At 43.6% G+C, this 14,448-nt stretch overlaps 1 protein-coding gene across 1 annotated transcript in view; it reads right to left on the bottom strand.

Moving 5' to 3' along the window:
• The window catches only part of LOC145401191 (uncharacterized), a 130,847-nt gene extending 119,447 nt beyond the window's left edge, over positions 1-11,400 (bottom strand). The window contains exon 1 of the mRNA XM_080273495.1: positions 11,133-11,400. Within this exon, the coding sequence (XP_080129621.1) occupies positions 11,133-11,400 (268 nt within the window). The remainder of the gene's footprint in view (positions 1-11,132) is intronic.
• Positions 11,401-14,448: the final 3,048 nt, after the last annotated feature.

Here is a 14,448-nt window from a genome sequence, read left to right as displayed (position 1 = left end):
ATAATTGAAACTTTCCAACAGTGTGGTTAAGTACATTGCAGCAGTAATTTCCGAGATAACCCAGTTTTCGTTCTGCATTGGGCGCTTTTTGGTTTGTTTTTCAGCGATGCGATGGACAGTTTTGAGAAGAGGCACTCAGATAATACCTATTAGTTTGCTACAAGCCCTACATCATGTGTGTAGGTCTGCTGTCACCTTAATAATTTGTAAGACAACCAGTTCTCAAAGCTGAATTTCTCAGTTTTGGGCATTTTTTTAGCAATATTAACACGACTATTTAGAAATAAAACTTAGTGCCACCTACAGTTTTTCACAAGCTTTCCGACGATGTGCGTATATCCTCTGAAGTTTTAGATTTTTCGAAATAACAAACTATTGATGCTGTGTGGGGTATAGACGTCCACGCCAAACATATCAGATAGTGGTTGCGCTTGATTGGATCGTTTGAATAATATTGTCAGTCTTTGAAGTGAAACCACACAACACACAGGAACCAAGCAACATACAAGAGCCAGCCCAACACACAAGAACAACCCAACACACAACAGCTACGCAACACACCTGAACCCAACAACACACAAGAATATCACAACACAGTTCACGTACACAGGAACCAAACAACAGCACACAGGAACCACACGACACACACACACACAGACACGACACACACAAAAACACAATACGCAGTAGCCACGCAACACACCTGCTTCTCACAACTCAGTAGCAGGTAACGTAAAGCCTTCATTGAGCTCCTAGCAACCTGGAAGCAGAAAGGAACTAGGGAACAGCGGCTGCATACACACAGGAAGCAGGGATCACCTCACCGCATGCAATCCACCCCACCTTAACCCCCCTTCCCCCTTTCTCCCAGCTCCTGCGAGACGGATCCTTGAACACACACACACACACACACACACACACACACACACACACACACACACACACACACACACACACACACACACACACACACACACACACACACACACACACACAGCTAAGACTCTTTCTCTCTCTATCTCTCTCAGTCTATGCATAAACGTTGACATAAGATTAAGACAGAACTGTAAATGGCTATAATGGTAACTTCCTCGACTTTATCCTGTTTACTTTAAGTTGGTTATATATTTCCTCCAGTCTATCTTAAAAGGAAAGTTGGAACACTGAATTAACTCTTGAACTTGGATGTCAGTCATGAAGGATATAGAGCCATAGCATTTTTCTTCTGCCACTGAGCTATGTGAAATAAGCTGCAGCAGGACAAAACTCTGAGCCAAGTTTAGGTAAAAGGACTATAGGTAAATGATAATGTTTTCATATGCAGTTCTACCCTTGAAGTACCGGGTAGTCCTTGAGTGTGACAATGGTGAGTGCTTTCCGGATCTGCTCTTTGGCGTTAGGGGCAAAAATACGCGATACTGTAGCTCATTACGAGGCTCAGGGAAAACTACATTCACTGTATACATTGAGGATAGGAAATAAAATACACAAAATTCATGATTGGGGATGTTAATTCGTCTTAGGGAAGGCAGCGGCAGTTTTTATCGCTGCTCCTTACCATTTCTGTCAGATGTTTATGTGGTCTGTGGAGTTATGTAATGGTGTAACGCTCTCTCTCTCTCTCTCTCCCCACATCACAATCAGCACCACATACCCACATACCAAAGACGATGTGTGTTTCCCAGCATGTGAACTGCTTCTGTTCTTCACGTGTTACAGCGACCCATATGTAGGGCATTGAATTCGTTTTTAGCTTCATATTTCTGGTTGTTTTCGTATCATTCGCCAAAATTTCCAGTAGTTAATTTCCTTTATTAAAAAAAAAAAGTCTTAACCCTTCTTCTGAATTGACGACTAGATATATGTTCAAATTCGCATATCCAGTCTAAAGTATAGCTTTCATTTTATGCATAGATCATATTTTCCATTTCTGTTTTGCTTTCCCACTTTTCCTGCGGCACTGTCACTGCTTTTTCAGATCATCAAGGCATGCAAGGCCTTACGGTCATTGCTTGTGCGGGACCCAAAGTGTGTCAATAGCCCCACACACAAAGGAACTGTTGCCGCCTCTGTCACGCCAGTGGAAAATCCGCCCACCCATGAATGAATCACATTTTCAGTTTCAGTAAAAAAAAAAAAAAAAAAGAATAAGCGCTTGCAGAGATTAATTGTCTGCGTCTCGAATACCTGGTTTATTTTAGTACGGTTGTCGGTTTTAACAATTTATATCCCGCGATGCTCCAGTTCCAATCTTTCGACTGTGTTATCAGTAATACGAGTTACGTCTTTCTGCGCTCCTGGTATATTATTCTTTAACTCCCGTTGCTCGTACTCGTGTGTGTGTGTGTGTGTGCGTGTGTGTGTGTGTGTGTGTGTGTGTGTGTGTGTGTGTGTGTGTGTGTGTGTGCGTGTGTGTGTGTGTGTGTGTGTGTGTGTGTGTGTGTGTGTGTTCATTGGTGACAGAAGGAGAACCACTGCAACTTTTTTTTGCAATAATTCTACTGCCTGGGGGTGACGCCGGTTGAGTGGGTGTTGTGTTGGGGTTCTTGTGTGCTGGTACAATAAAGTGTGCCTCCCTCCGGTACGTTATCAACACGCAGATTTCTTTGATGTTAAGGTGTTCTGTGGCTGTTATTACTGTTGAGGCAGGGATAATATGAAGGTAAATATTCTACACATGCAGTATTACCCCTCTACGGTCGAGTTAAGCATACCGCTGTACAACCTTGACTCTCAGTGTGTTGGATTTGAATATATAATACATGCATGGATAAACGGTAGAAGTAGTAATAGTATTAGTGTCAGTAGCAGCAGTATTAGTAGTAGTAGTAGTAGTAGTAGTAGTAGTAATAGAAGCAGTAGTAATAGTAGTACCAATTGCACACCCAGGCTTATAAGAACGTAAACATAGTGGATTGCAGGCTGAAGAAACCCTCCATCTTTAGTGTAACCGGACAGAGGAACCACTCAGTTTATAGGTGCCACCACGTGAAGGCGTCCCTCTCCAAAAGACTGTATAGACATAGAAGCCTAAGTTCAGTAAGCGTGTGTTTACTACGGAGGGAAGGAGGTGGAGGCTGCAGAGTCTCCTTTCTCAGCTCTTAAACCCATAAATGGATATCTGCCTTAGTGATCTACGTGTGGTCGATAAGCACTGTTCTATTTTACCTAATTTCAAGACAAAACAGAAAAAGTGGTAGTGAAAGTTGTCCCATTACTTTTGGATAGTTGTCGTCACATGGACCGGTCAGAATTCAGACGCATGGAAATACGTAGCCTATGATTAAGATGTATGCTTTTCGATGTGTTGGTTTAATGACGATAAATCCATTACTTTAGGGGGATAGATTTGCGGATTCAGGAACACATTTTAGCACCAAGACCCACACACTAGAATTCATGTACTATATTCATTCAGTTTCAGGCCATTCGTTCGGTTCTCAGACCAGTGGATGGAACACACACACACACACACACACACACACACACACACACACACACACACACACACACACACACACACACACACACACACACACACACACACACACATGTTCTTATCTTGTTTGAACTTAGTGAAACCTGGCGTGCACTGGTTGCCCAAAGTATCACAGACGCGTACGGTGCTGTTTTGGCCTATGTCATTGCAGCGTGTGTGAGAGAGAGAGAGAGAGAGAGAGAGAGAGACAGACAGACAGACAGAGACAGATAGTGGCCTGGTAATGCAATGCTTTAGGTGGTTTTGCAAGTTAGGGTGATTCTTCGTCATTATTTGCATTCTGTAAGGCAAGATAGAGCAAACAGTGGTCTCTCTCTCTCTCTCTCTCATAGTTCTTAGTAGTACAATCACTTGCTCTCCTTCCTGCCTCGTATCTCTCACTTAGTATTCATGCCTCGATATTTTCTTCATTGATTTCTGTGCTCGAAGGCTGTCATTTCCTGTTTAGTTTCCTCGCGCAGAGCATGATCCTTGAATTCTCTCTCTCTCTCTCTCTCTCTCTCTCTCTCTCTCTCTCTCTCTCTCTCTCTCTCTCAATATTTAATACATCATTTCAAAAATATACAGATTAATGGATCTTTAAGTGCATATTGAGTCCTTACATCTAAATATCTAACTATGAAATGAGCAGTGGCAATATGCAGTACAAGTTGATACATATACAACGCCCGTCTTGCACTCCGCCGGGCTGTCTCGTGTAGTGCAGGGCTTATTCAACGTATTGCCTATCCTGTATCATTTATTCATTTCCTGCCCCCACTGCCACGCCCACGCCCACACTGGCAGACTGGGCCATCTCTGCACCACACAGGGCACCATTAGGCGAGCTTCTGGTGGATTGTTATATACGGGCTACATATATTTTTGCTTTTAGACATGTTTTTTGTGTGATATAGCTTGTTTCTTGTTCGAATTTCTGATTTTGCTGTTTTCATTTTATATTACTTGGTGGGAAAACGGAAGGGATGGAGAGAGAGAGAGAGAGAGAGAGAGAGAGAGAGACGGAAAGCAAGAACAGGGAAGAAGACTTTGAGAGAAACTTCTTGAGATGCATCGTTGCTACGTTAAATTTTTACTTAAGAAATGATCACACACACACACACACACACACACACACACACACACACACACACACACACACACGTCGACTAAAGCATTTTTCCTGGTCTCTCGCGGGTATAAAAACGAGCAAAGGTCAGGAATGCGATGGAAATTTGCATATGAGAAAGTCTGCATCGTTTCATCTGTTTTCCCGTCTCTCTATCTGTGTGTGTGTGTGTGTGTGTGTGTGTGTGTGTGTGTGTGTAATTTGTCAACCACCACAGTGTTTATACTTACACGTGTCTTAAAACTCCAGTTGTTGGATCTCAAAAGTCAATTATCATTTGAAGCAGAGAATGCCGGAGGTGGTGAGAGTATTAACAGTGACACAGTTTGCATTCGACGTGGAGCTGGAAGATAGAGAGGGAAGGAGGAGGAGGAGGAGAGATATGCGGAGGAAGGAGGAGGAGAAGGAGGTGGAGGAGAGATATGCGGAGGAAGGAGGGAGGGAGGGAGAGAGGGAGGAGCTCTTTCTACATGGGTCGTTTGAAGGACGCTCAGCGCATACTTTCTCAGCACGTCCTTTCCACCTCTGCTTCTACATCTACCTGTATCTCCACCTGTGCTTTTATCTTTATCTTTACCTCTACCTCTGCATCTACCTCTCCCTCTCCTTCCTACCTTTACCTCTGATTCTACCTATATCTCTGCCTCAACATCTGTCTCCGCTCGGCTTTACACCTGTTTCTACCCCTGGCTGTGCTTTTGTTCCTACCTCTACCTCTTTTTCAACGTCTACCTTTGCTTATACCTCTACTAATTTCATTTATCTTTACCTCTGCCTCTACCTCTACCCGTACCTCTTGATCTGCCTCTACCTCTGCCCCTTTCTTTAATTCCACCTCTGCCAGTGTGTCCCTCTACCTCTTCTTTCATTTCTACCCCTGTTTTACCTCTGCCTCTGCATTTTCCTCTGCTTTTAAATCTACCTCTACCTCTGCCTCTTACTTGCCCACTCCCATCATCAATACCTTACTTTTTTTATTTTGGGGTCACTTGCTAATCTCTAATTTTTCTTTGTTAAGTTCCCTGCTACCCCTGTGTCTCTTTCACCTCTATTTTCTCCTTCCCCACCTCTCTCTTACCTAACTCTCATCTCTGTCTCTCCTGCTAATGTATGTCTCTCCTGTCTCTGTATCTCTGTCGCTATTTCTCTCCCGCCTGGATCTCTCCCTCTCTCCAACTCTCTCTTACCGATCAGCCTTCTTGCCTCGCTCTTATCTGTCTCGCTCAACCTTGTACTTCACCTCTGTCTCTCCTGTCATGGCCTGTCTCTCCTGTCTTCATTCCCCCTGACCAATCTCCCCTACCTCTGTTTCTCACCTATATTACTACTGCCTTTCTTGCACATCTGTCTGTTGCATCTCTGTTACTCTCACCTGTCTGTCTCTCTCACATCTCTTTCCTACCTCCATCTCTTGTACCTCTTTCACCTCTGTCTCTCCTATACCATCGACTTTCCCACCTCTGTATCCCTTGCCTGTCTCTTTCCCACTGTTGTCCATCCCTGTCTATCTGTCTTTCTGTCTGTCTGTCTCTTGCCTTTGTCCTAACCTTACTTTCCTACCCTTGTTCCTCATCTCTGTTTCTCTACCACCTCTTTCCCTTACCTCAGTCCTTTCTCGGCTTCCATGTCTCTCCAAACCCCCCCCCCCCATCTCTCTCTGTCTCTCAGATGCTCCTGTTTTTCTCCCAATTTTCCTTCTTTCTTTCTTTTCTTTCTTTCTTTTTTTTTTTTACTTACACCTATATCCTGTCTCTGTCATACTATCTCACATATATCTTTTTTGCCTATCTTTGCCAGTCTTTATCAGGGTCCTTTTTCTCTGAGTTACATCTTTGTCCTGTTTTCATTCGTTCTTCTCAGTCTTTCTCCAGAAATTCTCTCTCTCTCTCTCTCTCTCTCTCTCTCTCTCTCGTATTTCTGTCTCTGCTTTATCTCTCTATCTCTTTCTTTACTCAGGTCTTATCTCTGTTTCTCTCTCTCACACTTGATTGCTCTCTTCCTCTCCCTTTGTACCCTTCTTCCTCTCAGACCTTCTGCTTCCGACACCATCTCTCTCTCTCTCTCTCTCTCTCTCTCTCACATCTCCTTTCCCTCTCCCTGTCATTAATTCAATCACTATCTATAGCAAACAATTAAGCAGTTAGCAGGCGAACTCCACAGCCTCTATCACAAAGCCACAATCACTCTCACCGTAGCACCGTAAGTCTCTACCAGTCAGTACTTTTCCTCATCACCGTCGTCCTTCACCCACAACAACCATCACTGTCATGGTTTTCACTACTACAATCATCACTACTACAACCATTACTACTACAATCATGACCACTACAATCATCACTACTACATCCATCACTATTACAACCATCACTACTACAACCATGACTACTACAGCCATCACTACTACAACCATTACTACTACAATCATCACTACTACAACCATTACTACTCCAACCATCACTACTACGACCATCACTACTACAATCATCACAACTACAACCATTACTACTACAACCATTACTATTACAACCATCACTATTACGACCATCACTACTACAATCATCACTACTACAACCATTACTACTACAACCATCACTACTACAACCATGACTACTACAACCATCACTACTACAACCATCACCACTACAACCATCACTACTACAATCATCACTACTACAACCATCACCACTACAATCATCACTACTACAACCATCACTACTACAATCATCACTACTACAACCATCACTACTACAATCATCACTACTACAGCAATCACTACTACAACCATTACTACAACAGCCAGCACTGCCATGATCACCACTACTAAAGTCACCACAGCTACAACTTTCACAGCCTAAATCACAGCTACAACCACTACCACCACAACCTTCAGTATCAAATATCCACCACTACCACAACCACACACATTCACTACCAGAAACATGACCGCTACCACGACTACCACAGCCTTCACCGTCAAAACCATCACTACAATATCCACCACTACCACAACCACAACATTCACTACCAGAAACATCACAACCATCACTATACACTAATCTTCACTCTAACCATCACCACTATAACCACAATAACAGATCCATAGTCGTACTCTCATCACCATCAAAAACCACTACCACAGTTACTCTCATCACCACAGGCAACACTACCACAGCGACCACTATAGTTATAACCTTAACGTCTACCAGTATCATTACCACCACAACTACCATCCTCACCGCAGCACCACACTTCAGTACTGCCACCACAACCACTACCACAGTAAGAACTCTCCATATTACCACCACAACCACTATCATTACTACGACCACATCCTCCACTACGACTACCACAGAATCATCAACCTCTGAGCCTGACAAGATTTCTAACCCATGTCTACAACCATTGCTACCACTATCACCACAAAATCATCACCCACCACTACCATCACCACGACCATCACCACCACCGCCAACGTAAAGGAAAATTTCTTCCACGGTAGCAACAACCACCATCACTACCTCTGTCACATTGATAACAACCACTGTCACTACCATTACCACTTCTACCACAGTAACGTCAACCACTACTACCATCATCACTACCTACACCGCAGTGATGTCTGGTACTATCACCACCATCACTACCCCTACCACAATGACATCAACTACCACCACAACCATCACCAGTAATCCACTGTCATTGCCTCTACTACAGTGACATCAACCATCATCACTACCTCACCACAGTAACATTAACCATTTATATCATCATCATTCCCTCTACAACAGCGACACTAACCACAACCACCATCATCACTGTCTACCACAACATACATTACCACCACCACCATCACCATCACCCCCACGTATACAGTTCCATCACCCGCTTACCTCCATCATCGCAAACTCTACCACAGTACATTCTACCTCTTCCACCATCTTGAACACTACCATCACCATCACTGCCTCCTACCACAACCACAATCACCACTATTACCACCACATTTAATGCCTTTGCCGCAGTGACATCAACCACTACCACCACCATCGTTTTCATCTACGACAGCGAAGTCATCCACTACCACAGCGATATCAGCCACAACCACCATCACTTTTGCCACAGTGACATCAACTATTTCCACAACTATCACCACTAGCACCACCATCAGTACCTCCCACCACCATCGTCACCACAACCACCAACACCACCCCCTCCTCTTCTACCATCTCAACAATAATTACCATGATCATTGGCACGAAAAAGTCTGTGAATGGGTATGAGGAGAATCGGATGTTACGGAGGCTTTAGTTCTCAGTGGATTTCTGTGTCTACGTCTTTCGATTCACATATATTCTGTAGATGTAATTATGTGTTTTCTTGGGAATTGTGGTAGACTGGGTGGTGATGGCTGGGGCGATGAAAGTAGGTTCTGTTACGCTAGCCCAGGTTCGATTAGGCAGGTGCTGTATTTCGGGTTAAGGTATTTGAGTAAAGCAGTGGTGTAGTTGTATCAGGAGACGGTGGTAATGTTGCTTTAGTGTTAGAAGAAGTGTGTTTGATGTAATGGCAAAAATGTGGGAGCTGTAATGGTGGTAGATCAGTGGCATTGGTGGCGCTAGTTTGTACCAGTTACACAGTGTGCTCGAGGGAAGATTGTGTGTGTGTGTGTGTGTGTGTGTGTGTGTGTGTGTGTGTGTGTGTGTGTGTGTGTGTGTGTGTGTGTGTGTGTGCAGATCATGAGTATCCAACTATCCGTCCATCTACCAATCCATCTACCCATCTGTCCATCAGTCTGTCAAAAAATGTCCTTCTTGGGTTGTAGAATTTATATAGGCGTAAGTTTTTGTTTACGCATTTGCATCTACGAACTTATGAAACAGTAAGTTTTTGTTTATGCCTTTGCATCTACGAACTTACGAAATAGTAGGCAACAAGTACACGCTTCAGAGTGCATGCCAATATTATGTGTGTTTCGATTTCATCAAGCATGCATCTCAGGCCTTGAGCCTGTCGCAAGCATTTCCTCTACGCCTCTGACTACCTTGCTTGAAGATTTAGACAGTTAGTTAAATAGCAAAATCTAGTGCTGTTCATCACAACCAGTGAGTCGGCCATGGATGACACGTACCCATTCATAAATATAGTTGAAGGCAAAATGGATTCCAGATTGTTGTGTACCCCATATAGTCCAATTGAGCCATGTCCTCTAATGTCACATCCGTCAGGGTTAATCCACAACAGAAATGACTGCTGGTGGATCATACGGCCGATATGATAAAATATTTAAGAACACATTTCTCCGTCAGAGTGAGTTGTAGAAGACGGTTCATTCGTCGACCGCCTGACTTTTTTGTCAACTTTAGCACTTAGTAATTCTGATTTCTCAAGCAACCCTACCTTAATTTCAAGCGTTCTCTCATTATAGTACCATCACCATCCCGGTCTGTCATGCCACCTTCTTTCCTCTTCACGTAAACCTTTGGCGTCATCCTAGTTACATCCAGCATTTCCACACGTCCATGGCACCTGAACACACCCACTTTTACCCTCTGGCTACCTGTCTTAGGCCACTTCATTTGTGCAGGTAATCAGTTTCTGGCACATCTCAAATCAACATCTCTCGGCAAGGAAAATATACCTGAACAGTGTCAGAATTTGTTTAGCCTTTTCAGTCCAGCGATATCTAAAGCTAAAGAAAACAGTGTTAGGCAGAGTAAACAAAAAAAAATGCCTACGAACTTAAGAAGGGGTTAAGATCAGGTGAGGAAGAGCGAAATGTGTGGTGGCTCAAGTGTCTAATGATGAATATGGTACGGAAATATGGTAGTGAATGTGCTGAGAAAGTGTGGTGGTGTCTGTGTGTGTGATGTGAGTGTGATGAGGGAGTATGGGGGTGAATGTGATGAGGAAATTGTGGTGGTGAACTTGATGGTGGAGAGTGGTGGTGAACTGCGAGGAAGTGTGGTGGGGAGCGTGGAGCGGTTGTGGTGATCAGTGTGGTGGTGTGTGTGGTGAGAGATTGTGGTGGTGAATGCTGTGAGGGAGTGTGTTGCTGGTGATGAGTGTGTGGGGAGGGAGTGCTGTGTTAAGTGTGATGGTATTTGTGGTAGTCTGTGATGTGAGGGGATGTGAGGGTTGGTGTTGAGAGGGAGTGTGGTGGTGAGTGTGGAGCTTTTGTTGTGAGTGTACTGAGGAAGTGTGGTGAGGGAGTGTACAGAGAGAGGGAATGCCGTCAGGAAGAGTGATGGTGCTTTTGATGGTGAGTGAGGTGATGGATGTGGTGATGAGGTGTGGTGTAGCGGAAGGGGAGATTATCTTGTGATGAGAGTGTGAGAATGTTGCTGGGATTATAATTATGTAAATAATTGACGGGAAATTTGATTGATAGCAGGGGGCAACGATAATGATGACGGATAATAGAAATGATGAAAGACATTGATGACAGCGTGTAGTGATACAGAAAATGCACTAATGATGCTGATGAGAGGTTGCCCTGTGGTGTAAAGCACTAAGAGCATCCTTTACCGGTGCGGCGAAAGTAATATAGACCCTGATACAGCTTAATGAGGAGAGCAACCGTCATTAACGCTGGAACAGAAGCAATCAAGATAGCTAACGAAGTCTGGGCACCTGGAGGAGAGCAACACAGGTAATTAGTTGTGTTGATCAGTGTGGGCTGTCGGTCCCTGTTATCATGGTCATTGTATTTACGGACGAGATCACTGCCACTACATCTCATTACTTTCTTATTATTGGGTTGCCGCTTTGCTTCCGGATTAACAAACAGATTCATGATCAACTTCCTCTTGTAGCTGTTTTGCTTTTACGGAGGAGACAAAGTGACGTTCGTATCTCCTCATATCTCTTGTTCTTTCTTCAGATCTTGTTTATGGGATGCGACTTATTAAGGGTTATTTTTGTTTTTGCTGATAGATTAAGAAAAGAGTGAATGAAGAACCCTCTCACTAGCAACTAGAAAGCGCTCCGAGAGCGCATACCTCCTCATGCCATTGCCATTAAAAACAATCCGGATCCGGATGCGTCCCAAAATTTTATCAATTCTTTCTCGGTCCACGGCCCGTCTTTCCACAAAATTTCATTGAAATTCACTGAGAACTTTTGGAGATATTGTGTGGGATACGCCGGATCCTGATCCACCCTCAAATTTTAACATTTCTTCCTTGGCCCATGGCCCACCCTTCCACAAAATTTCATCAAAATCCGTTCGTAACTTTTGGATTAATTCCGGATCCGGATCTGCCCTCAAATTTAATCAATTCTTTTTTGGTCCATGGCCTACTTTTCCACAAAATTTCATTGAAATTCATTGAAAACTTTTGGAGATATTGTGCGGAATACTCCGGATCTGGATCCGGATCCGGCCCAAAATATAATAATTTATTCCTTGGACCATGGCCCACCTTTCCACAAAGTTCCAGCAAAATCCACCCAAAATTTTTTGAGTAATCCTCCCAACAGACAGACAGACAGACAGACAGACAGACAGACAGACAGACAAACAAACCAACAAGCCAGTGCGGGGTAAAACGTAACCGTCTTGGCAGAGGTAATAAAAGTAAACACACACACACACACACACACACACACACACACACACACACACACACACACACACACACACACACACACACACACACACACACACGCATTTTCATTCAGTGACGTAGCTGTGGGGGGCCTGGGGTCGCCCCCTGTGAGACCCTGGGCCCTCCCACTGGCCTCCCCATTTGAAATTTCACCTTATTTAATAATGTGGATACAGTATCAGTGGCCTCCCCCATAATAGGGTTCGGTCCCACCTTGGCCAGACCCATTTGTTGAGACTTTACTACGCCACTGCTTTCATTCACATTCATTTGCTCACTGCCATTCACTCGTAAACACTCCTCTTCATTCCACAGCCTCCGTCACCCACATTCAGTCACTCAGATGCGCTCACTCGCCTTTTTTTTTTTTTAATCTCACTTTTATTGCTTTGTTGACAACCTCACACGTTTACTTACTGCCTTCACACGCACTTCTTTACATTCTCACTCATTGGTACACTCTCTCTCTCTCTCTCTCTCTCTCGCTTTGTCTGTCTGTCTGTCTGTCTGTCTGTCTCTCTCTCTCTCTCTCTCTCTCTGTCATCCTCAGTTTCGTTTCGTTTCGTTATTGAAGGCTCCACCATGCCTGTATGCGTCGGCCTTGGTCACCTAATGGCGTCTCTTCGTGCTGCTCGATCTCTGGCAGCTTCCCTGTTCAGTTCCTTATCCCTGAGGTCACACTCAATGACCTTCATGTCCTGAATTTCGTATATGATATTACTGTACATTTCACTGACTGACTCTTGTGCAAATTACCATGATGATTTACGAACATACAACACAGGATCCGTAATATTTGTGTTTGCAGGGTTTAGCCTCACCTTATCGAACCCTTTGACGGGACTAAATAAAAAATTGAATAAATGTATCTTGTGAATTTTGCCCAAGGAACAGTGGCACCAAATTTGAAACGAATTAGGGAGGAGAGAAAGTAATGTCACCAAACTGAAGTGTTTGGACGAGTGGAGGTGGAGGAAATATGGCAGGTCTTTATCATAGTGTGGAGGCCAAGGGATAGGGTGAGGAAGAGGAGAAAAGAAAAGCGGGCAAAAAAGAAACGAAAAGAAAAGAAAGCACGTTAACTAGGAAATATCGCGTAATCACAGTCCCAAGATCTTCCTAATAATGTTTTTTAACCATTCGTTCCCGGCCACTGCCAATTTTAACCCAGGTAGTGTGCGCTATGACTGGGTTTAGCCTACGTAATGATGAGCCTGCTGTATACGGTGATGTGGGTCGTAGAGAGGCAACAGGGAACTACTACCATTGGAACGCTTCACTGTACTGTATTTGGTACGTCTGCTCTTGAATAACAAACTCGCATATCTGAACTCTTGCCTACCCAGCGTTTGATTAAATGGAAAGTCAGTCAGCAGGTACCGGTATCTTTATTGACGCTCAGTGCCGAAATTTGCTCAACATATCTCTTTACTATAGCATTTTTTTTTTTTTTTTTATGTGACCGACTCTGGGCATAGGCTTCACAGCCTGCTTTCAAGGCCCAGTAGTCCTCCTACGTACCGGACACCTTTACATGTCACCACTTCGGCGCTAACACCCACCGTCCATACTGAATACACGCTAGGGCTGTCTCATACAGGACTGGTGTATTGGTATTAGCGGGGGTATTTTTACGACATGTCGGCGGGTCTTCTGGTAGATCAGTAAAGTCTGATTTTTATGAAATTCAAATCCTTAAACTGTTCCCTGTCTCAGCGGGATTTGAACCCGGGTCCGTCAGGACTGCAGGCCAACTCTCTACCGATTGAGCCACCGCATACAGTGAAAAACATAATATATCTATCTAGGTACCAATATGTAAATTATCTATCAGCCTACCAGTACATATAATATACTCGCTTATCAGTCAGCCTACATATCTATATCTATACCTGTCAGTCCATCTATCTGTCAGTCTAAATCTGTGTATGTATGTATGTATGTTTATATCTTTATATCTTTCTAGCTCTGTCTGTCTATCTATCTATGTATGTATGTATGTTTATATCTATCTCTATATCTTCCTGTCTCTGTCTGTCTATCTGTCTATCTTTCCTTCTATCTAGCTATTTATATTGCTCAGTAAAATTAGAAATAGAACACGACAAGAATATGATTGAATAAGTAAACAGTCTAGTGCCCGATTCTTGATGCATCAGGAATTCTCACTTACTACATATCCATTATTCAGAGACGAGTTGACTGGCCCTGATACCTAATGCAGCGTAGTGTGT

The sequence above is a fragment of the Coenobita brevimanus genome, chromosome 55 (genome assembly GCF_032717465.1).
Source record: "Coenobita brevimanus isolate Jiangsu-jjx chromosome 55, ASM3271746v2, whole genome shotgun sequence".
In the NCBI taxonomy this organism is placed as follows: domain Eukaryota; kingdom Metazoa; phylum Arthropoda; class Malacostraca; order Decapoda; family Coenobitidae; genus Coenobita; species Coenobita brevimanus.
The sequence above is the reverse complement of the archived record's forward strand: the minus strand, read 5'-3'. Positions and strand labels throughout refer to the sequence as shown.